The 24070-nt window shown below is 47.2% G+C and overlaps 1 protein-coding gene and 1 pseudogene across 3 annotated transcripts in view; one reads left to right on the top strand and one right to left on the bottom strand.

Annotated features, from left to right (window-relative positions):
• XXYLT1 (xyloside xylosyltransferase 1) overlaps positions 1-24070 on the top strand; it is a 192874-nt gene that overhangs the window by 23143 nt on the left and 145661 nt on the right. For all 3 annotated transcript variants that reach the window (XM_003895310.4, XM_017956113.3, XM_031663905.1), the window contains exon 2: positions 23639-23786. In XM_003895310.4, the coding sequence (XP_003895359.2) occupies positions 23639-23786 (148 nt within the window). The remainder of the gene's footprint in view (positions 1-23638; positions 23787-24070) is intronic.
• LOC103882504 lies at positions 18979-19369 on the bottom strand (annotated as a pseudogene).

Raw genomic sequence — 24070 nt, 5'->3', positions numbered from 1 at the left:
CCACCGTGCCTGGCCTGAGATGAGCATTTTTAAGATCCATGTAATCCCATCCAGTACTGCTGCTCTCTGAAGCCATCATTCAGCCTGGGCATCTACTATGTGCTGGGTGCTGTCCTGGGAACTTGGGTGTATCAATGAACAGAACAGACAGAACAGGTGAAAAGTCCCTGCCTTGTAGCACTTACATCCTGGCAGAAAGAGGATTAAATGAGCTCTTAAAAATGTCTAGTTCGCTGCCCGGGAGGCACTGAAGTAGGGGTTCATAAAGGGTTAGGTTTCTTTTCATTTCTTTGTTCCATGAAAAGCAGATGAATAAATCATATAGTAAGTTAGCAGGTGAGTACATTATACCGTGTGTCGGCAGGAGAAGAGGATGGGGGTGGTATGGGGGTGGTTGCAGTTTGTTTTTTGAGATGGAGTTGCGCTCCTGTTGCCCAGACTGGAGTGCAGTGACGTGATCTCTGCTCACTGCAACCTCTCCCTCCCGGGTTCAAGTGATTCTCCTGCCTCAGCCTCCCAAGTAGCTGGAATTACAGGCATGTGCCACCACGCCCAGCTTATTTGTGTATTTTTTAGTAGAGACGAGGTTTCTCCATGTTGGTCAGGCTCGTCTCGAACTCCCGACCTCAGGTGATTCATCTGCCTCGGCCTCCCAAAGTGCTGGGATTACAGGCGTGAGCCGCCACGCCCGGCCAGTTGCAGTTTTTAATTGGATGGGCAGGGAAGCTGTCACTGAAAGGTGGCATTGAGTGAAGACCTGAAGGAAGGAAGGAGCTGGCTGGGCAGCCCTGGCAAGGAGCATCCGGGCGGCAGGCGTGAGGGGCTGCTGTGTCAGAGGCTCAGCGCAGTGGCCTGGGCGAGCGCAGTGGGTACCCGTGCCAGAGCTAGCAGGAGGAGGGCAGCTCCCAGCCTGCATCGGAGTGAGGATTCCAGCTTTGACTGGCTCAGAGGAGCAGGGTCTGGCCTCCGTGTGGAGAGTAGACTGAGGGGCCATCACCCTGGCCTGGGGGAGAGAGGATGGTGCTGGGCCTGGGGAGGCTGTGGCGGTGGTGAGCGGTGGAGGGTTCTGGATCCATCAGGAAAGGGCCGTTACTAGGTTGGGATGTTGAGGTTTTCTCCACTGGAGTTTATTTATGCGTGGACTTGAAGTATGTGGCATCAAGAGGGCTAAAGACCACACGTTTACCTCTTTTGACAGCACTTGGGTTTGTAGTGAGCAGGCTCAGTGGGAGCTGTGCCCCTTAATGAAGGAGTCAGATAGGACAAGTGAAGCGAGGGCAACCCTGGTTCCTGAAAGGTTGAGTATATTCTGGAATCAGCGAGCCCTGGGCTGAAATCTGGGCTTTGGCCATCGACTGAGTCACCTTGGGCAGGGGCCTTCCCCTCTCTGGCCACAGCTGCCTCCTTTCCATGGGGCACGGTGATGGCAAGGATGAGATGAGCTCATGTCTGTCTACGTTGCTGCCTGACACGTTTCCTTTCTTTGTGATCCCATGAAGAGCAGGTGCCAGTGTGCCATGTGCCTGTCATGTGCCATGCACCTGGTGTGAGCCATGTGCCCGTCGTGTGCTGATGTGGGCCGTATGCCTCTGATGTGAGCCGTATGCCTGTTTTATACAGTATGGTGCTGCCATGCGCCTGGTGTGTGAAACCTAAGCCGTGGAGTGTGCTGATGTGAGCATGCCTCTGATGTGAGCCGAATGCCTGTTTTATACAGCGTGGTGCTGCTTAGAGAAGTGCCGGATCCTGAACATTGCCTGGTGGGTGTAGCCTTTTGAGGTTACAGGAAGGGATTTAGTGAGAGGCTTTAGATGAGACATTAGGTGAATTAGGTGAGTGGGTTCTGACGTCAGGCGGGGAAATCAGCGTGTTGAACTCCTCCTGGCTGCTGGTGCTGCGTTTGGCCTTTTAAACACAGTGTCTCACCCACAGAAGGCGGCATCGGATGTGAGCAGTGCATCTAAAATTCTGTCTGCATGTTTCCTTTGTGCATTTTCCCAGTGTCCTAGAGCTGTCTGCAGTATTACCTACTTAACGTATATTTTAATTTGACTCCTGTATTAGTCCATTTTCACACTGCTGATAAAGACATACCCGAGACTGGGTAATTTATACAGGAAAAAGGGGTTTGTTTTTAGAGGCGGAGTCTCGCTCTGTCTGGAGTACAGTGGTGTGATCTTGGCTCACTGCAATCTCCTTCCTCCGAGTTCAAGCGATTCTCCTGCCTCAGCCTCCCGAGTAGCTGGGATTACAGGTGCCTGCCACCATGCTCAGCTAATTTTTGTATTTTCTTAGTAGAGATGGCATTTCACCATGTTGGCCAGGCTGGTCTCAGACTCCTGACCTCAGGTGATCCATCCGCCTTGGCCTCCCAAAGTGCTGGGATTACAGGTGTGAGCCACTGCGCCTGGCCAAGGAAAAAGGGCATTTTAATGACTTACAGTTCCTCGTGGCTGGGGAAGTCTCACACTCATAGTGGAAGATGAGGAGCGAGTCACGTCTTACATGGATGGCAGCAGGCAAAAAAAGAGGGGAAACTCCCGTCTTTTGTCGTGTTGTTGTTGTGCAGGGAAACTCCTCCTTACAGAACCATCAGATCTCATGAGACTTATTCACTATCACAGGAACTGCATGGGAAAGACCTGCCCGCACGATTCAGTTACCTCCCGCCAGGTCCCTCCCACAAGATGAGATTTGGGTGGGGACACAGCCAAACCATATCAACTCCTTTTCCTTCTTCTTTTCTCCTTAGCTCCTCCTGAGGTAGTATCTGTTGAAATCCAAGTTCTAAAGCGTTTTTCTTAGTACTTTGCACAATGATATAAGCCCATAAGTATTGAAGTGGTTGGTCCGTGTGCCTGCAGGACTCCCTTTTGCACCCCTCTGGATGTGTGTGTATCAATCTCAGGGAGCACTGGACGAGGGGCTTTGTGAAACCCAGGAGAGCAGGCAGCCTTGGAAAGCGGCTGATAAGGTTTGACTGTGACCCCACCCAAATCTCACCGGAAATTCTAATCCCTACCTGTCAGAGGAAGGGCCTGTTGGGAGGTGATTGGGTCGTGGGGGCGGGACTTCCTCCCTGCTCTTCTCAAGAGAGTCAGTGAGCTCTCAGGACGTTTGCTGTCTGAAAGTGTGTAGTGCTTCCCCCTTCTCTCTCTCTGTCCTGCTGCACCCTCTGCCATGTGTCCCCTCCGCCATGACTGTGCGTTTCCTGAGGCCTCCCCAGCCATGCAGAACTGTGAGTCCATCAAACCTCTTTTCCTTATAAATCACCAAGTCTTGGGTAGTTCTTTATAGCAGTGTGAGAACAGACTAATACAGCAGCTGAGCCTGCCCTGGAGTTGGAGGGTTTGAGCCCGGCAGGGCTGTGTGGGGATCATGGCTCTCCTCCTTGGGCTCCAGCTGTGTCCCCAACCCAGAGAACCAGGAGGGAGGTGGGGGGCCAGTCGGAACTGGGGCTCAGTGCCAGTTTCAAGAGAGGCGGGCCCCTAGAGGAGGCTGCGCACAAGGGTGGGGTGTGGGGGATGGGGACGAGCCTCGCGGCCCAGGCCACCTTCCTGCCTGCGTGACAGAAGCAGGAATCTGGCTCGGTGCCTCCCTTTGGGTGTTACTCATGGTAAAACTGCAGTGTTCTTTGGAGGTCATAGGTCATGGGATGGAAGGACAAATCGAGGAATTTGGCGAAGAAGCCCTCACAGCCCGCAACTGGTCGGCTTGGTGAATATGTGGACTGTGACCGCCCACCCTCAGATTTCACAGTGAAATCCTGGAACTGCCATTTGCTCTCTTCTCCCTTCGCATCTCCTTCCTCTCTTTCCCTCGCCGTCATACCTCTTCCCCTCCTTTTTATGGGGTGGAACATGTTATTTTGTAGAAAAACAGCTTCTACTGTCAGGAAAATTTAGTATTAAATGTCAAAAAGCAAAACGTGATTTATAGAAAAGGCGAATTAAGGAATGCTTCTACCCACTGTGCAAGGATTATTTCAAAAAAGTTCACTGAAAGTATTCTTTAGTGAGTGCCAAAAACAGGTGGTGAGTGACTCCGTGCATTTGTTTTGACAAATGCCTGCTCAGTGTGGAGAGATGGAAATTGGGACCAGGAGGCTGGAGCGGCGGGTGCCGGGTGGCGAGTGGCGAGTAGCACCAGGGAGGGTGCGCCGCCCTCCCGAGGCCCGGCTGGGAGTCTGGGACTGGCTCTCCGACGGTGGCTGTGGGGGCTGGATAGTCTGTGTTAAAGAAATCATGGATTGATGCTTGTGGAACCCCTTAGGGTGTGTCACGGTGTCTGGAAGGCCATGTGGCCACATTCTAACGTCACTGTTGGCTGGTCACGAACACAGAGTGCAGAGGATAGTGCAGACCCCTGCTTGCCCCCACCTCTCCTTTGGAGCTGCCTTGTGGTTTATTCCTCATCAGCCTGGAGGAGTGTCCGGGGCTCACCCCCTCTGCCTCTGCTCACTCCTCAATCCTCTCAATGTGTTTCTTTTCATCTTTCCCCTGAGTCTTGCTCTCCCTCCAGGGACATGGTTCCATCCTGCTGGTTTGCCATAGTTCCTCATGGTCATCCTGGAAGTTCATCTGGAAGGCCTGGGTGTTTGAAGGTCCATGAGGTGCTATACCTACAAGACAGACAAACTCTGTATTGCTATGCTAACACGGTCTTCGTCCCTGTATCCACTTGCCAAAGACCCTCTTGCCATTGGAGGTGAGGAAGACACGAGCAGGGTGAGGGGAAGGAGAACTGGTCTGGCCATACTGGGCACAGAGAGGGCACTGGATCCTTTACCCGGGTCTTCTTTCTTCCAGCCATGACAGCCTTGTCTTCCTGGAGACCGATGCTTGATTGTTGCTCTGTGAGGAGCACCTGGGTCAAAAGCAAATTGAGATTTTAAAAGAGAGAAGGGGTTTATTGTAGCCATTTATCCTCTCTTCATTACAGGCAAGAAAAAACCTGGTGAACCACAAGTGTGCTAGATGGAGAAGGATGAGAATAAATGTGAAGAGAATAAATCAGCAGGTGTGTGTGTGGTGGTGTATTAGACCATTTTTGTGTTGCTATAAAGAGATACCCGAGATTGTGTAATTTATTTTAAAAAGAGGTGTAATTGGCTCACGGTTCTGCAGGCCGTAGAGAAGGGTGGTGCCAGCATGTGCTTCTGGGGAGGGCCTTAGGAAGCTTCCGATCATGGCGGAAGGTGAAGGGGAAGCAGGCACATCACAGGGTGAGAGCAGGGGCAGGACAGAGTGGAAGCAGGTGGAGGTGCCACACACTTCTACAACCAGATCTGCCGTGAACCGCCTGTGCGAGAGCTAACTTACCTCCAAGGGGAAGGTGCTAAGCTATTCATGAAGGATCCACCCCCACGATTCCGTACTTCCCACCAGGCCCCACTTCCAGCATTGTGGATCACATTTCAATGTGAGATTTGGAGGGGACACACATATCATCCTCTCTGCCTCTTCCCACTCCCACGTGAGGCAAATACCCGTGGTTCCTTCAGTCGTGCCTCGAATTAAATGGTTTCTGGACCGCTTGCCTCCTTGGGATGCTCTAGAACAGGTGTGTCCAGTCTTTTGGCTTCCTGGGGCCACACTGGAAGAAGACGAATTGGGCCGGGTGCCGCAGCTTACGCCTGTAATCCCAGCACTTTGGGAGGCCGAGGCGGGCCAATCACTTGCAGGAGTTCAAGACCAGCCTGGCCAATACGGTGAAACCCCCCCTCTACTAAAAATACAAAATTAGCTGGATGTGGTGGCACATGCCTGTAATCCCAGCTACTCAGGAGGCCGAGGCAGGAGAATCGCTTGAACCCAGGAGGCAGAGCAGAGAGGGTGGCGAAAACAAACCATGCACCCCCGCCCGGGGGAGAGTGTGAGAGCCCCACTCAAAAAAAAAAAAAAAAAAAGAAGAATTATCTTGGGCCACACATAAAATACACTAACACTAATGATAGCTGAACTAAAAAAAAAATTGCAAAAAACTCATATGTTGGGCCACATTCAAAGCCAGACTAGGCCTGGGTTGGACAAGCTTGCTCCAGAATTTGCCCATTGTCCTCCTGCAGTGTGACTCAAGAACCAAACCCAAGCAGTACCCTGGGGCCATCTGACAGGGATTGAGTAGAATGGGGTCATCTGTCACCTTCTTTCTCAGAGTGCCTAGGGGCCACCTACAGTGGAATCGCTTGGGAGTGGTATTTTTTTTTTTTTTTTTAAGACACAATTTAGCTCTTATCCCCAGGCCGGAGTGCAATGGCACGATCTCGGCTCACCGCAACCTCCACCTCCCAGGTTCAAGCGATTCTCCTGCCTCAGCCTCCCGGGTAGCTGGGATTACGGGTACCTGCCATCACACCCAGCTAATTTTGTATTTTTAGTAGAGACAGTGGGGGGGTGGTCTCTCCATGTTGATAAGGCTGGTCTCGAACTGCTGACCTCAGGTGATCCGCCCACCTCGGCCTCTCAGAGTGCTGGGATTACAGGCATGAGCCCCTGCGCCTGGCCGGGAGTGGTTTTTAAATGAAGATTCCTGTGCCTCGCTGCCGACCCTGACTCTGTGCTCAGGACCCCGGAATCTGTGTTTTAGTAAAAGTCTCTCCAGCAAGAGCCCACGTGCGCGTGCAGCAGAGCGGGAGACCCCAGGCCCAGAGCTGCCCTCCTGGTAGTGTGGGTGAAGCTGGCAGGCTTGCTGGAGACACGCTGCCCTGGTGACAGGTGACGTTTCATCACCCCCTGTCCGGTGGGTCGGTGTCTTTGCGTTACATTTGCTCCTACCCTGCCCTGGTCCTGTCAAGGTTTTGGACAACTGGAATAGAGCCCATCTCTGCTGACACAGCGGCAATCTTGCGGGAGTCCCAGAGCGTTCATTGCAGGTTGGTTACCTAGAAACTAGTGACTGTCCAGTAAGCGCGAGGTGGAGATGAGGGTGAGGAGGTAGCAGGTCAGCGTAACGATTGGACGTCGTGCCGTGAGGACAGTGTGGGGAGGAGGAGCTGTCGCTTTTGAACTGTCAGTAAAGTAGGTTGTGAGAATGGATATTGGACATGGTTTTAGAAATTAGCTGGGCAGGCTGCTTTTCCCCTCTTCAGCTGTTTGTGGTACTGCCTGGCAAAATTAAATTATTAGTACATCCAGGACATCCTGCAAAAGTGATAATTGACACGTGAGGGAGGGGCCCGGCCTGCGCTTCTGTCTTTTTCTTTCCTCATAAAAGCTGCACATCCATGATGATTGTTACCTTTCCCATTTAAAGCTAATCAAATTCAGAGCGTTTCCCACTTACCCTTGGAGACCTTTGTTTTCAAAGGGACCTCAAGTCACTGGTGGGGGCAACAGGCAGCTGCTGAGAACGACAGTGTTTCCAAGACCCGTTCGTGACCAAGCAAAGAGAGATCAATAGACCTGTGGCTCTGCCCGTCTATCACTCAATTATCTGTCGCTCCAGGAAAACCTCATTTAAGGAAACACCTTTGATATCATTTCAGACATAAAATTTAGATTCGGGCACAGCTGTTCTGAAGTAGTACTACAGGCGTTATTAAGAAATAATTTTTAGGCAGATAGTTAGGGTAAAGGTTCTCGGTGGACATTTTCTTATAATAAGAAACAACCCCCGAACCATCTCTTTTCTAACAGAAAAGGCGGCTTGAAGGGCCGGGCCAGCAAGCTCTGATATTCAAATACCACCCATTAGAAACTGGGTTCACTCAACAGGGCGATTCTCACCTCCTTCTCCTTGTCACCGGGTGTACCAAGTGTCATGGCCACCTCCAGATAACACCTTGTGTTCAGAACATCGGGAGCCCCACGTTTGCATATTAAAAGGCCTAAACTAAGGTGGGAGGGCCAGGTTTTTCTGTGTGCTCTGTAAATAACAGCCTGGATGCAGATCAGGCCCCACCTCCTCCAGCGTCCCATGTAACCCACGACTTTTCCACCGCACTTCCTTTCTCTTTGTTCCAAGCCCCCTCCCTTGTCTCTGTACGGGGATCTGTTCTCTTCTTTCTTCCTTCTTTCTTGCCTATTAAACTTTCTGCTCCTTAAAAGCACTCCACGTGTGTCCATGTCGTTAATCCTGTCGGCACAAGACCAAGAACCCTGGTGTTCCTCCGGTCATCAAAGTCGTATCAGTGGCTGGGCGCAGTGACTCACGCCTGTAATCCCAGCACTTTGGAAGGCCAAGGCAGGCAGATCATGAGGTTAGGAGATCGAGACCATCCTGGCTAACACGGTGAAACCCCGTCTCTACTAAAAATACAGAAAATTAGCCAGGCGTGGTGGCGGGTGCCTGTAGTCCCAGCTACTTGGGAGGCTGAGACAGGAGAATGGCGTGAACCTGGGAGGCGGAGCTTGCAGTGAGCCCAGATCACGCTACTGCACTCCAGCCTGGGAGACAGCAAGACTCCGTCTCAAAAAAAAAAAAAAAAAAGGTCATATCAGTAATTTGCAGGTTGGGTGTAAAATTGAGGCAACAGCTCCTACTGACAAAGTGAGATATTGTAGCCTGGCTCTGCGGGGCATTCTATCTAGCAGGTTAAAGGTGAGAAGGAGGCCTGTGCTCTGAAATACTTACAGTAAGTCCCATGTGGAAGAAATCTCTCTCTGGGTGAGGGCTGGGACGGAGATGGAGAAGCATATGACATGCCCAGAGGAGATGCTGGGGTGGGAAAGAACTGCTGAGTTCCCAAGTGCTATGGGGCCACGGGGCAGCATTCTGTGTCTGGAACGGCTGTTCCATCACGCCGCCCCTCTGCCCCTTTCTGTGCTCGTTCCTACCTGCAGCAAGCATGTACAGAGCCTCCACTGCACGTGACGCACTCGACTGAGAGCTGGGTGTGCAGCAGTGAGTAAGACAGACAAGGGCCCACCCTCATGGTGCCTTACAGGCCGGCTGGGAGCTGGGGAGAGATGGGCAGTAAGAGACTAAACACTGAAAAATATGACATATCTGCTGATAAGTGTTATGGAGGAAATGAATCTGGTCATGCAATAGGTAGGACTGGTGTGTGTGTGTGTGTGTGTGTGTGTGTGTGTATTGTGTGCAGGTGTGTGGTGGTGGTGGTGAGGGTGGTAGCTACTTTTTTGGTGAGGGGAAATCTCTGGAGGTGACATTTGAACTGATACCTGGACGGCTAGAAGGATTCAGGCAGGAGAAGGTTCTGGGGGAGGGTTCTCTCAGCAGAGTAGCCAGTGCAGAGGCCCTGGGGTGTTCAGGTGTCTGGCATGGGCGTAGGAATGAGACTCCCAGTCCGTTAGCAGATTTTTCTTTCCTCCTGGAAACGTGCCTTCACATTCATGGTGCAGGTTAATTGGAAAGTAGTGTTTTATTTTGTTTTCCCAGAAAGTCATTTTTCCTCCAGCTCTTGTTGGAGTCGCTGACAAGCCTTGGGGAGATCAGTACGTAACGTAGCTCTGCCTGTCCGTCACTCAATCATCTGTCTGTGGCTCCAGGAAAACTTCCTTTAAGGAAATACCTTTGATATCATTTCAGACATGAAAATCAGGACACAGAATAGCTGTGCCCTAATTTAAATTCTATGGAGCCCATAGTAGGGTCTACTGTGTCCCCACCCACCAGCCGCAGAGCCTGTCATTTCGTTTGCTTGTCCTCCGAGTGTATGGATACCGGGCATCACAGGGCACCTGCCCTTGCTTCGAGAAGGCGTGAACAGCTCCTCCTTGGGAACGTACCAAGGAGGTGTCGGTCCTGAAAGACCTGCCCCGCTTCTTCAGGTCAGCCTTGGTGTCCTGCGGCTTGACAAGGCTTGAGAGTGGGAGAGGCCATTTCCAACTGGGAGGCAGTTGTCTTTACTTAGTGACTTTTCTGATACATTAAGACCTCTTCATTTCAGAATTGTGTTTGATCTACCTATAGGTTTGGATCGTTTTAGTGACTTTTTTTTTTCCTTTTGAGACAGAGTCTCACTCTGTTGCCCAAGCTGGAGTGCAGTGGTGCGATCTTGGTTCACTGCAATCTCCGCCTCCCAGGTTCAAGCGATTCTCCTGCCTCAGCCCCCCTAGTAGCTGGGATTACAGGCATGTGCCACCACACCCAGCTAATTTTTGTATTTTTAGTAGAGACGTTGGCCAGGCTGGTCTCAAACTCCTGATTTCAGGTGATCCACCCGCCTCGGCCTCCCAAAGTGCTGGGATTACAGGTGTGAGCCACTGTGCCTGGCCTGTTTTAGTGACTTTTGAAGCATGTTTTGCAAATAGGTACTCCATGCTAAGCATGAAGAGTGTGGGCCCTGGGCAGCCCCCAGCAGAGGTGGGATCCAGATGTGGGCTGAATGTGGCAGGAGGAAGGGCCTGGAAATACCTTCCAGTGGAGCATTGTGGTAGCTCTTTTTGAGGCGGGGTCTCACTGTGTCACCCAGCAGGCTGGAGTGCAGTGGGGAGATCTTGGCTCATGGCAAACTCTACCTCCCGGGCTCAAGTGATCCTCCCACCTCAGCCTCCTGTGGTGCACTACCCACGCCTGGTTAATTTTTTGTATTTTTGGTAGAGATGGAGTTTCACCATATCTCCCAGGCTGATATGGAATTCCTGAGCTCAGGCCATCCACCTGCTTCAGCCTCCCAAAGTGCTGGGATTACAGGCGTGAGCCGCTGCACCTGCCTTTACCAGTTAGCTTTTATTAGTGCCTACAGTATCTTGGCACTGTGTAAATACGGAGTGTATTCTTTTCTCTAATCTAGGTGTTCTTGTGTGGAAAAAACTTCCCAACTGTTGGAACGGAGTACTGGCGGTGTCAGCTGTCCTTTACTGAGCTCCCGTTATGCTTCTCCTGAGAGCCCTGGGGGACAGTCACGTGACTCCCGCTGTGCGGAGGAGTTAGGGTGTTGAAGTACTTGGACCAGGGTTGCCAGGTGACTAGGTGGCATCTGAACATCTGAACCCCAGACCGTGCTTTTCATAATGAGTTCATTCTTGAGTCTCAGGAGGCACCGACTCCTCATCTTCGGGGTGACTCCAGCCTAAATGTTGCGCCCACTGAGCTTGGATGATAACTACGCGGGAGGCGAGCTGGCCAGCCCACTGGTGGACATTTCTGCTGATGGCAGACCTTCTCGCGGAGTCCGGATGTTGTTGCGGAATCCTTCCTGCCTGTGCTCCAGGCAGCCGCTCAGGACAAGTTGAAACCTGTTTGTGGTTCCTGCAGGAGGTGGATTCAGCAGTGGCAGGGGCACCAGGATTGCTGGACTTGGGTAGAGAGTGCTTCACCTTTGTGCCATCACCTTCCCTCCAGTAGCTGTGCTGGGGGATGGTCTCTGGATGAGCACGGGGAGGAGATGGGCAAACCCCTGGCCTCTGGCCGACCTGTGGCATTGCTGTCTGTGGCCAGAGGAGTGGCTGTTCTTTAAGCAGGCCTTGGGCTTTCCTGGAAACCTGGCATCTTTCCGTGCTTGGGGCCAGCCCTTGCCGCGTGCCTTCTTGGCTCGGGAGTGTGGCTGCCACCTGACTCCCAGTGGGGCAGGCCAAGTGATAAAATGGATTTTCTCCACTAAATGCAGCTAAAGGCTTGGCCTGACTTTGTGTCCCCAGGGAGTGTTTACAGGAGCGGTGGCCTGGCTCTCAGGCATCTCAGTGCCAGCGGGCACAGGGCTGGGTGGCAAAGATGCCTGCTTCTGCCTGGCACCAGGCTCTGCCATGACCGGTGCTTCGGCCTCTCTGCATCACACGTGCTGAGTTTGCTGTGCATGCTGGAATGTGAGGCAACCACGACCGGTGCTTCGGCCTCTCTGCATCACACGTGTTGAGTTTGCTGTGCATGCTGGAATGTGAGGCAAGCTTCACCTCTTTCCCCTCCTCCCCACACTGTCCCTTTCGAAAGAGTTGAGCCTTTCCAAGGTCTTTTATATCACACAGCAGTTTCTCGGTGACATATTTTAGTTTGAACAATGAAGTACTGGTTGAGGACATCTTTACCTAAAAAGAAAGCTCAGTCATTACTGAATATAGATGCAGAATTAATTAAAAATAAAAGTAGGCAAAAAAATTTAACACAGATTTACTCATTATTTCTGGGGGAGGATATTTCTGGGGCGGGATATTCCTGAAGGTTGGTGAATGGCTACAAATGTATGATTATAGGCGGGTGAAGAACCCTACTATGAGAAATGTTGTTAGGTGATTAAAAACAACCCCCAACTGCCTTCATGATATGAACACGGGTTCTTGTGGGTTGGGGTGACATTTCTGATGCCAACATTCTACATAAAATCACAGGGAACTGTATCGAACACACCCTAAACAGCTGGTGAGGAGGATGTGCTCTGGGTGACTCAGCTTGACTCTAGGCTTCATAAAGGCATTGCTGTTGATGCACACGAAGGGTCTGAAGAGAAATTATTTTGTAAGCTAGGTGTGGGAAAAATAGTATTTTATAATCAACAGGATTTTTAGTATGTGTATGTAAACAAATTAACAAAACCTACAAATTGTGATCAGACTTTTTTGTCTACATTCCTAAAAATCATATATTCCAGGTTGGCATTAAGCATTGTTTTGGTTCTTCTCATTGGCCGATTGCCTTCAGTATGGGAGTCATCTTATATTCCTGGATTCCCAGGTTGTATGTTCTTCCTGCAGCTCTCGAGATGGGGAACTTGAAAGGGAGGAGGGGAGGACGAAGGGGTGGCCTTTTCTCTCCCCTGCGCCTCTCATTTCCTCTCTTCACTCTTGCTTTGCTGCTCCCTGCCCCACTGCCAGGCATCAGCCCCTGGTCTGAGCAAAGGGCCCCGGAGTATGGCAGATGCCAGCCCGTCCTTGGGAAGGTTAGTTTGCAAACCTGTTGTAGTCTGTGGGAGGCCTGGGTATTTTGATTCACACTTGCTGTGTCTGTGGTTTGCCTCTTGCTGCATAAAGTCTATTCCATGAAACATACTCATTTATCTTTAAGCAGATTTATTATATGAAATATTCATGGGTGCAGGCTTGGCAGCCCAGCGTTTGGAACAATGTGCTGAGTACAGTTTGTCCTCGTAAGTCTATTAATGCTGATGGGATGCAGTTGTCTCCTGTGAAGCTTTGGGGTGAGATAGGGCCAGTAGGGAGTGAGCTGGCTGAGGACAGCTCTTCATCTCCCTTAGTTTGGCTGCAGCAGCCCTGCTCTGCATGTCTGCCTGTGCAGACCCGTTCTTTCTGTTTCTGCTTAGTGAATACAGAGGCCTTCTGTTCTGCGAGAACCCTCTTGTCAGCTTCCAGGTCCTGTGTAATTCCAACGAATAGGGATGATTTGGAGGTATAACGAGGCTCAGAGGGAAAAGCTGGCTTAGGAGAGAAAACTCATCTGTGGGGAGAGGGCATTTAGGGGACTGGGAGGAGGCTCCATACTAACACTTAGGAATAAGCACAGTGTGGCAAGCCCCGGGCTGAGTGTGTGTTCCAGATAGCCCTGGCAGACACCACAGGAACTACGTGTTGTCAGTCCTGTATTACCCATGAAGAAACTGGGGCTCAGAGAGGTTTAGTTACTTGCCCAAAGTGCAGTTCACTTAGTTTAGCAAACCTGTATGGATGTACGGATGGCCTGTCATGTGGCCAGTGGCTGGATACAGGGCACAGAGCAGTCATGGCCTCTGGCTAGAAGGAGTGCCCCATGCAGCAGATGGAGAGAAACAGAGTCCTGTAAAGTAAGCCAGACAGGGTAAGTGGAGCCCCATGCGATATGGGGTGTTAGGAAGGGCATGGTGAATTGTGGAAGGCTGTGGGAAGGCTGGAGGGGAGGGTTGGAAAACCGGATAGGATCTTACCAGGCACATGGGGGCTGGGAGAGGTAATTACAGACCCTGAGCCAAGAAGGCAAGTGGGAAGAGCAAGTACAGGCGTACAAGGATGTAGGTCTTACAGGTGTGGCCAGCAGATGGGAGACTGCCTGGTTCAGTGCTGCCCAGTCACAAGAGGCAGGGAGGGCAGGAGATGTAGCCAGAGCCACTACTGCAGGGGCTTATAAGCCTTGCTAGAGGATTTGGACTGTAACTAAGGGAGCAAAGAGTCATTGGAGGTCTTGAGGCCAAGGAGAGAGAAAAATGAATTTTTCTCTTTGGAAAACAATTCTGGAGGTGTAACAGAAGCTGGAATGGGGAGTGGGGAAGGCAGGAGGTAGGGAAACCTGTCAGAGAGGTCGCAGGGGCAGGGGTGACAGAAAGTGGAGGGGGTGTGGGAATGAGAAACATAATTTGAGATTTCTGTTGGGAAATAGCAGGAACTGGTCTGGATTAAAAAAGTATTAAAAAACAAACAAACAAAAAACAAAAACCAGCAGCCAGAAAAAGGATAAAGGAAACCAGTACATTAGAAGAGAAACGTGAAGATATTTTAAAGTGTTACATAAAACAAGTTTTACAGAATGATTAGGACCAATGTGGTATAAAAGTTTTTTTAAGTTTAGGCCGGAGGTAAAGCAAGGTGGCCAAATAGAGGCTGCCACCAATCACCCTCCTCACATTCATCTGGGAGATAATCAGGGAAAAGAACAAGAGTCTCTGCTTGGTAATTCAGAGAATTCTTCCAGATGTGATCTAAGACCATCAAGGTGGTACGTCTACGAATCTGCAAGGACCACAGCATTGCTGGGCTTGGGATGCCCCCTAATGCAGATACAGCTGCAGTGACCAAAAACTTACATCACAACACCCAAGTCCTTTGAATACCTGGAAAGCCTTCCCAAGAAGGATGAGTACAAACAAACCCAGACTGCAAAGACTACAATAAATACCTAACTCTTCAATGGCCAGATAAATACCTAACTCTTCACTGGCCAGACACCTACAAACATCCACTAGCATCAAGACTGACCAGGAAAATAGGACCTCACCAAATGAACTAAATAAGGTACCAGGGGCCAGTCTTGGAGAAACAGAGATATGTGATCTTTCAGACAGAGAATTCAAAATAGCTGTTTTGAGGAAACTCAAAGAAATTCAAGATAGCACAGAGAAGGAATTCAGAATCCTATCAGGATAACAAACAAATTGAACTAATTAAAAACAGTCAAGCAAAAATTCTGAAACTGAAAAATGCAATTGACATACTGAAGAATGCATCAGAATCTCCTAATAGTAGAATTAATCAAGTAGAAGAATGATATAGTAAGTTTTAAGAGGCTATTTGAAAATACAAAGTGAGAGCTGGAAGGATGGCTTGAGCCTGGGAGGCAGAGGTTGCAATGAGGCAAGATTGCACCACTGCACTCCAGCCTGGATGACAGAGCCAGATCCTGTCTCAAAAAAAGAAAGCAAGAAAAGCAAGCAAGCAAGCAAGAACAGTCAGAGGAGACAAAAGAAAGAGTAAAAAAGAATGAAGCATGCTTATGAGATCTGGAAAATAGCTTCATTGGGGCAAATCTAAGAGTTACTGGCTTTAAAGAGGAGGTAGAGAGAAAGACAGCCGTAGAAAGTTTACTTAAAGGGATAATAACAGAGAACTTCCCAAACCTAGAGAAAGATATAAATATTCAAGTACAGGAAAGTTATAGAACACCAAGCAGATTTAACCCAAAGACGTCTACCTCAAGACATTTAATATCAAACTCTCAAAAGTCAAGAATAAAGAAAGGATCCTAAAAGTAGCAAGATAAACAACATAAAATAGACCTCCAGTACATCTGGCAGCAGACTTTTTGGTGAAAACCTTACAGGCCAGGAGAGAGTAGCATGACATACTTAAAGCGTTGAAGGGAAAAAACTTAAATAGCATATATGGCAAAAATATCCTTCAGGCTGGGTGTGGTGGCTCATGCCTGTAATCCCAGCACTTTGGGAGGCCGAGGCGGGCGGATCACGTGAGGTCAGGAGTTCGAGACCAGCCTGGCCAAGACGGTGAAACCCCGTCTTTACTAAAAACACAAAAATTAGCCAGGCATGGTTGCAGGCACCTGTAATCCCAGCTACTCAGGAGGCTGAGGCAGGAGAATGGTGTGAACCTGGGAGGCGGAGCTTGCAGTGAGCCGAGATCATGCCACTGCGTTCTAGCCTGGGTGACAGAGCAAGACTCCGTCTCAAAAAAAAAAAAAAAAAAAAAAAATCAGACAAGAAGGAGAAATAAAGAGGCACCCAGACAAACAAAAGCTGTTGGATTTCATCAATACCAGACCTATCGTACAAGAAATACTAAAGGGATTTCTTCAGTCTGAAATAAAAGGATGTTAATGAGCAATAAGAAATCATCTGCAGGTGAAAAGTTCACTGGTAACAGTACGTGCAGAGAAAAACAAAGACTGTTAAAACATAATCGCAATGTGTGTACTTCTCATATCTTAAGTACAAAGATGAAAAGACAAATCAAAAATAATAACTTTTCAAGGCATAGACAGTACAGCAAGATGTAAATAGAAACAACAGAAAGTGAAAAAGTGGGGAGATGAAGTTAAAGTATAGAGTCTTTTTAGTTTTCTTTTTGCTTGTTTTTTAGTATGTTTGTTTATATCATCAGTGTTAATTTGTCATCAGTTTAAAATGATGTGTTATAAAATATTATTTGCAAATCTCATGGCAACCTCAAGTCTAAAAACATACAATGGATATGAAAAAGTAAAAAGCATGAAAATAAAACATAACACCAGAGAAAAACACCTTTACTAAAAGGAAGACAGGAAGGAAGGAAAGAAGGAAGAGAAGACCAGAAAACAAATAACAAAATGGCGGGAGTAAGTCCTTACTTAATCAATAATAACATTGAATGTAAATGGACTAAACCTTCAATCAAAAGAAAGAGAGAGAATGAATAGATTTTTTTTTAAGACCGAAGGATCTATTGCCTACAAGAAACACACTTCATTTATAAAAACACATATAGACTGAAAATAAAGGGATGGCGAAAGATATTTCATGCCAATGGAAACCAAAAAGGAGCAGAAGTAGCTATGTTTATATCATATAAATCGATTTCAAGAAAAAAATTTAAAAAGAGACAAAGAAGGTTATTGTATAATGATAAGGGGTCAATTCAGCAAAAGGATAGAGCAGTTATATATGCATCCAACACTGGTGCACTCAGATGTGTAAAGCAAATATTATCAGAGTGAGAGATGGAGATGGACGCCAGTACAATGATAGCTGGAGACCTCAACACCCCACTTTCAGCATTGGACAGATCATCCAGACAGAAAATCAACAAAGAAACATCAGACTTGATCTGTACCATAGACGAAATGGACCTAATAGATACAGAACATTTCATTCCGTAGTTACAGAATACACATTCTTCTGCTCAGCACATGAATCATTCTCAAGGATAGACCATATGCTAGGTTGCAAAACAAGTCTTGAAACATTCCAAGAAACTGAAATAATATCAAGTGTCTTCTCTGACTACAACGGAATAAAACTAGAAATTAATAACAAGAGGAATTTTGGAAACTGTACAAACACATGGAAACTGAACAATATGCCTCTGAATGACCAGTGGGTCAATGAAGAGATTAAGAAAGAAATTGAAAAATTTCTTGAAACAAATGATAATAGAAACACAACATGACAAAACCTATGAAATACAACAAAACAGTACTAAGAGAAGTTTATGGCTATAAATGCCTACATCGAAAAAGAAGAAAAAGTTCAAATAAACCACCTAATGATGCGTCTTAGAACTAGAAAAGCAACAGCAAACCAAACCCGAAGTTAGTAGAAGAAAATAAATAATAAAAATTAGAGCAGAAATACATGAAATTGAAACAAAGCAATACAAAAGATCAATGAAATGAAAAGTTGTTTTTTTGGTATTTTGAAAAGATAAACAAAATTGGCAAACTTGTAGCCAGACTAAGAACGAAAAGAGAGAAGGCCCAAATAAATAAAATCAGAGATGAAAACGGAGATACTATAATCGATGCTGCAGAAATTCAAAGGATCGTTAGTGGCTACTGTGAACAACTATATACTGATAAATTGGAAAAACCTAGAAGAAATGGATAAGTTTCTAGACATATACAACCTACTAAGATAGAATCATGAAGAAATCCAAAACCCAAGTAGACCAATAACAAATAACGAGATCAAAGCCATAATAAAAAGTCTCCCAGCAAAGAAAAGTCAAGGATGCAATGGCTTCACTGCTAAGTTCTACCATTTAAAGAAGATGTAATACCAACCCTACTCAAACTATTCTGAAAAATAGAGGAGGAGGGGATACTTCCAAACTCATTTTATGAGGCCAGAATTACCCTGATACCAAAAACCAGACAGACACATCAGTAAAAGAAAACTACAGGCTAGTATCCCTGATGAACACATGCAAAAATTCTCAACAAAATGCTAACAAACCAAAGTCAGCAGTACATTTAAAAAAAATTATTTATCATGACCAAGTGGAATTTATCCCAGGGATACAAGAATGGTTCAACATACAGAAACCAATCAGTGTGATAGATCATAGCAACTAAATGAAGGGAAAACACCATATGATCATTTCAGTTGATGCTGAAAAAGCATTCGATAAAATTCAACATCCCTTAATGATAAAAATCCTCAAAAAACTGAGTATAGAGGGAACATACCTCAATATAATAAAAGCCATATGCAATAGACCCACAGCGAATATCCTACTGAATGGGGAAAAACTGAAAGCCGTTCCTGTAAGATCTGAAATAAGAAGGATGCCCACTGTGTTGAATAGTGACATAGTACTGGAAATCCTAGCTAGAGCAGTCAGACAAGAGAACAACATAAACGGTATCCACATGGGAAAGGAAGAAGTCAAATTGTCCTTGTTTGCAGATGATATGACCTTATATTTGGAAAAAACTAAAGACTCCACCAAAAAAACTATTAGAACTAATCAATACGTTTAGTAAAGTTGCGGGATAGAAATTCAACATACAAAAATCATTAGCATTTCTTTTTTTTTTTTTTTTTCTCATTCATGAGATATTTATTAAAATAACACATTTAGGGAAAAAAATCAATACAATGAATACATCATTACTGAAAACTGTATACCATCACACAAAAAAGGATTTTATTTTGGGAAATTGTTTTCTAATTTATGGCAAGTTTTACTTTCAGAAATAAAACCACAACAACACAATCTAATACAATCTTAAAGGCTGGCATGCTGAGCAAGGAATGTTCTTATTCTTTCTAGGAGCTCCTTCTTTACACTGTCAGGTACCAGGGCTCTGCCTTTTGGAGTGATTTCAGCCACCAAGTCATCAACAGTAACGTGTTCTAGTCCTTTTTCTTTAATTACCTATTTACAGTGTGCCTTCAACTGATCCTTCCAGCCACATTCAATTAATTTAGCTCTCAGCAACTCTTTGAGGCGTTCTCTTTCTCCAGTTTCTATCAACTTTTGGTTAATCCCTGCTCTCATCTGCGCATCTTTGTTCATCTTGCTAACCACACTCTTCGGCTGCCCGGACTTAGACCCTCAGTCATCATTAGCATTTCTATATGCCAACAGCGAACAATCTGAGAAAGAAATCAAGGAAGTAATTCCATTTATAATTGCTACAAGTAAAATAAAATACCTAGGAATGAACCAAACAAGTGAAAGCTCTCTAGGATGAAAACAATAAAACACTGATGGAAGAAACTGAAGAGGACACCAAGAAATGGAAAGATATGCCATATTCATGGATTGGAAGAACCGATATTATTAAACTGTCCATACTACCCAAAGCAATCTACAGATTCAATGCAATCCCAATCAAAATACCAATGACATTCTTCACAGAAATAGGAAAAAAATCCTGAAATTTATATGGAACCACAAAAGACCCAGAATAGCCAAAGCTATCTTGAGCAGAAAGAACAAAACTGGTGGAATTATATTACATGACTTCAAATTGTACTACAGAGTTATAGTAACCAAAACAGCATGGTTCTGGCATAAAAACAGACATTGTAGACCAATGCAACAGGATAGAGAACCCAGGAACAAATCCGTACACCTACACTGAATTCATATTTCACAACGATTCCAAGAACATACACCGGGGAAAAGACAATCTCTTTAATAAATGGAGCTGGGAAAACTGGATAACCTCATGCAGAGGAATGCATCTAGACCTCTCTCTCTTGCCGTATAAAAAAATCAAATCAAAGTGGATTAAAGACTTAAATCTAAGACCTCAAATTATGAAACTACCAAAAGAAAACATTGGCGGAAACTCTCCAGGACATCGGACTTGGCAAAGATTTCTTGCGTAATACACCACAGGCATAGGCAGCCAAAGTAAAAATGGACAAATGGGATCACATCCAGTTGAGAAGCTTCTGCACAGTGAAGGAAACAACCAGCAAAGTGAACAGGGAGCCCAGAGAATGGGAGAAAATACTTGCAAACTGTCTATCTGACAAGGGATTAATAACCAGAATATATAAGGGGCTCAGCATCACTGATCATCAGAAAAATGCAAATCAAACCTACCATGAGATATCATCTCACTCTAGATAAAGTGGTTTTTATCCAAAAGACAGGCAATAAAAAAATGCTGGGTGAGGATGTAGAGAAAAGGGAATCTTCATATACTGTTGGTGGGAATATAAGTTAGTACAATCACTGTGGAGAATAGATTGGCGATTCCTCAAAAAACTGAAAATGGAGCTACCATACGATCCAGGAATCCCACTGCTAGATCTATACCCAAAAGGAAGGAAGGAAGTATATTGAAGAGATATCTGCACCCCCATGTTTATTGCATCTCTGTTCACAATAGCTGGGATTTGGGAGCAGCCTAAGGTTCCATCAGCTGATGAATGGAAAAAGAAAACAGTACGTATACACAGTGGAGTACTATTCAGCCATAAATAAGAATGAGATCCTGTCATTTGCAACAACAGTGATGGAACCAGAGGCCATTTTGTTAAGTGACATAAGCCAGGCACAGAAAGACAAACTTGGTGTATTCTTACTTGTGGGAGGTAAAAATTAAAACAGTTAAACTCATGGAGATAAGAGATTAGAATGATGGTTATCAGAGGCTGAGAAGAGTAGTGGAGTGAGTTGAGGGAGGAGGAGATGCTTAATGGATACAAAAAATATTTGAAAAGAATGAGTAAGATCTAGTATTTGCTAGCACAATAGGATGACTACAGTAAAAAATAGTTTATACATTTTCAAATAACTAAAAGAATTGGATTGTTTATAACACAAAGGATAAATGCTTGAGGTGATGGATACCTCACTTACCTTGATGTGATTATTATGCGTTGTATGCTTGTATGAAAATATCTCACATACTCCATAAATATATACACATACTCTGTATCCACAAAATTTAAAAATAAAAAAATAGTAACAAAATTTTTCTAAGTTTAATAGTGTTTTAGAAATTAAGAGAGACCCAGGAATAAAAGGAAAGGTGAACTAAGAGAGATATAGGTTAAAAAGAAATATAAGAGAAATAAGCTATATATAAGAGATACAGGCCAGGTGCCATGGCTCATGTCTGTTATCCCAGCACTTTGGGAGGCTGAGGTGGGTGGATCATCTGAGGTCAGGAGTTCAAGACCAGCCTGGTCAACATGGTGAAACCCCATCTCTACTAAAAGCACAAAAATTAGCCAGTCGTGGTGGTGGGCGCCTGTAATCCCAGCTACTTGGGAGGCTGAGGCAGGAGAATCACTTGAACCTGGGAAGCAGAGGTTGCAGTGAGCCGAGATAGCGCCACTGCACTCCAGCCTGTGCAACAAGAGCGAAACTCTGTCTCCAAAAAAAAAGAGAGGAGAAAAAAAGGGGGATACATATATAAGACACAAGGGAAATAGGCGGGGCGTGGTGGCTCACGCCTGTAATCCCAGCCCTTTGGGAGACCGAGGCGGGTGCATCGTGAGGTCAGGAGATCGAGACCATCCTGGCTAACACGGTGAAAGGCTGTTTCTACTAAAAATACAAAAAATTAGCCCGGGGTGATGGCACGCATCTATAGTCCCAGCTACTCGGGAGGCTGAGGCAGGAGAATCGCTTGAACCCGGGAGGTGGTTGCAGTGAGCCGAGATTGCACCACTGCACTCCAGCCTTGGTGACAGAGCGAGACTCCACCTCAAAAAAAAAATGGGGGGGCGGGAATATAGGCCAAAAGCAGAAGCAGCAGTAAGGAAGAGCTGGCAGGGTGGTTTATAGGGCCGCGGCAATCAGTGGCTCTGGAAGTGCAGGTAGTGCAGGCAACCCCATGAGACTGGAAAGGCAGGTGGAGGGAAAGCGCAAAGGTGAGTGACGGAGGGGAGCCCACCTATTGGAGAGCTTCGTGGGCACCACACGCAGCTGTCTGTCCTGCTGGCAGGGCAAGTGACAGTGTCAACAGGGCAGTCGGGGTTCATGTGACTTTGCCTTTTGCTTCTGGTGCCTGTTCAGGTGGGCTCTTGGGAGTTGATGAGGTGGTGATTGAGCAGCCAGGAAGCAGCGTGGCAGGTTCTTCCTGTCACCTACCAGAGCAGATGGTGGCCGGAGGTGGCGCTTGCAGAACTCTTAGGGCCACTGAGGAAGAAGGTGGAGGAACACGCGGCCTTCTGGCTTGAGTGCCTCCTGTGTGTCGTAGAATGATCTAGATCCTGTGGGGGCACGTGGAGCAACAGGAAAAACTTGCAAGACATGTGGGACGAGTGCATGGTCATCTGGTATCACGTGTGAAGCTGGGGCTACGTATGGGCCCTAACTGCTCATCTTCTGGATGGTGTTAGACAAGGAAACCCAACTCAGGATCCCGTGAGTACTCTTGTCTGCTCTAATCGCAGGTTGAGCTGATGTCTTCATCCTTTGTTGGTTGCCGTTAAGGAATGAGGATGCGTTTATGGTGGAAAGAGTGTGGGGCTGAGAATCTGGAGGCCAGGGTCAAGTTCTGACTGTGCATTTATTATCCGTGTGACTTGGTGCAAGTGTAACCTGTCAGTGTCTGCGTCCTTATTTGTCATTTGGAGGCTATAACAGTGATGTCTGCCTCACAGAAGCCCTGGGTTGTCATGGGGATCAATGTGAGTATGTGAGTGCTTCATAAATTGCAAAGCTCTGCCGTAGCTGATGATACCTCTAGACTTCTAAGTGCTTTGGGGAAAGTGTACCTGGTTATTCCTTATTCTTCTCACAGTGCCTCCAAAGTGTCAGTGATACTCAAGAAATGCTGGTTGAGTGTGAGTTTACTGCAGCACTGAGCAGTTTCTGGGTTCCATTTTCCAGTGGCCAGACCCTCTCCTTGTTCACACTGTTGGATGAGGGAGGTAGAGCTGGAGCATCGGACTGGCCTATGGAACAGATGTAGTGGCCACGAGGAGGTGGCGATGCCTGGAGCAGTGTTAGCCATGCAGTGTGATGAGGATCACACGCTCTCACGTGGTTTCCAGTCGCTGGGCACAGAGCTACCTTCAGGGTGGCCCAGCTTCAAGTTCAAAAGCAGGAGGCAGAGTAGGGGCTGTTTCCATTTCCCGTCCTCCCACTTCTCCTCCACTGCACAGCCCGTGCGTGCATGCCTGCGTGCCGCCCCTCACACAGACTCTCCATCTCCTCAGTGAGGCCACACTTCTGACCTGGTTATTTCTCGTTTCCTTGACTCTCCGTTGCTACCCCAGCCCCATCCCCTGCTGTGGGCCCCGGAGAGGCACCGCCTGCCGCTGCCTCTGTGGGCCCAGGTGTGTGCTGGGTGTCGAGCTTGCAGTGAGAGCTGGTTTGCTGAGCCGTGGTTTTTTTTGCGTCTGCTGCAGGTCATCTTCCACGACGTTGCTGTGCTGACGGATAAGCTCTTCCCCGTCGTGGAGGCCATGCAGAAGCACTTCAGCGCTGGCTCGGGAACCTATTACAGTGACTCCATCTTCTTCCTCTCGGTCGCCATGCATCAGATCATGCCCAAAGGTAACCTGGGCTTCCAGGAGCAACAGCCCCTGGGTGTCTGACTTTTGCATCCATTTCCCTGGTTCCAACACTGCCCAGGCCCTGTATCAGAGAGAAGAGCTCCACTGAACATGGGAGAGTGGACGAGGCAGCCAAACCAAGCCCTTTGTACCACCGAGCTTCCTACACCAAGAATCAAGGGCAGGGCCTTGGTTGCATAGCTCCCAGGGTCCATTTATGAGGACACAGGGGGTCTCTGGGCTCTGGCCTGGACTCTGCCCCTTGTACTCGCCCCCTTCCTTCCC

The sequence above is a fragment of the Papio anubis genome, chromosome 2, assembly GCF_008728515.1.
Source record: "Papio anubis isolate 15944 chromosome 2, Panubis1.0, whole genome shotgun sequence".
In the NCBI taxonomy this organism is placed as follows: domain Eukaryota; kingdom Metazoa; phylum Chordata; class Mammalia; order Primates; family Cercopithecidae; genus Papio; species Papio anubis.
Note: the sequence above shows the minus strand (reverse complement) of the source record. Positions and strands in the feature narration are given on the sequence as shown.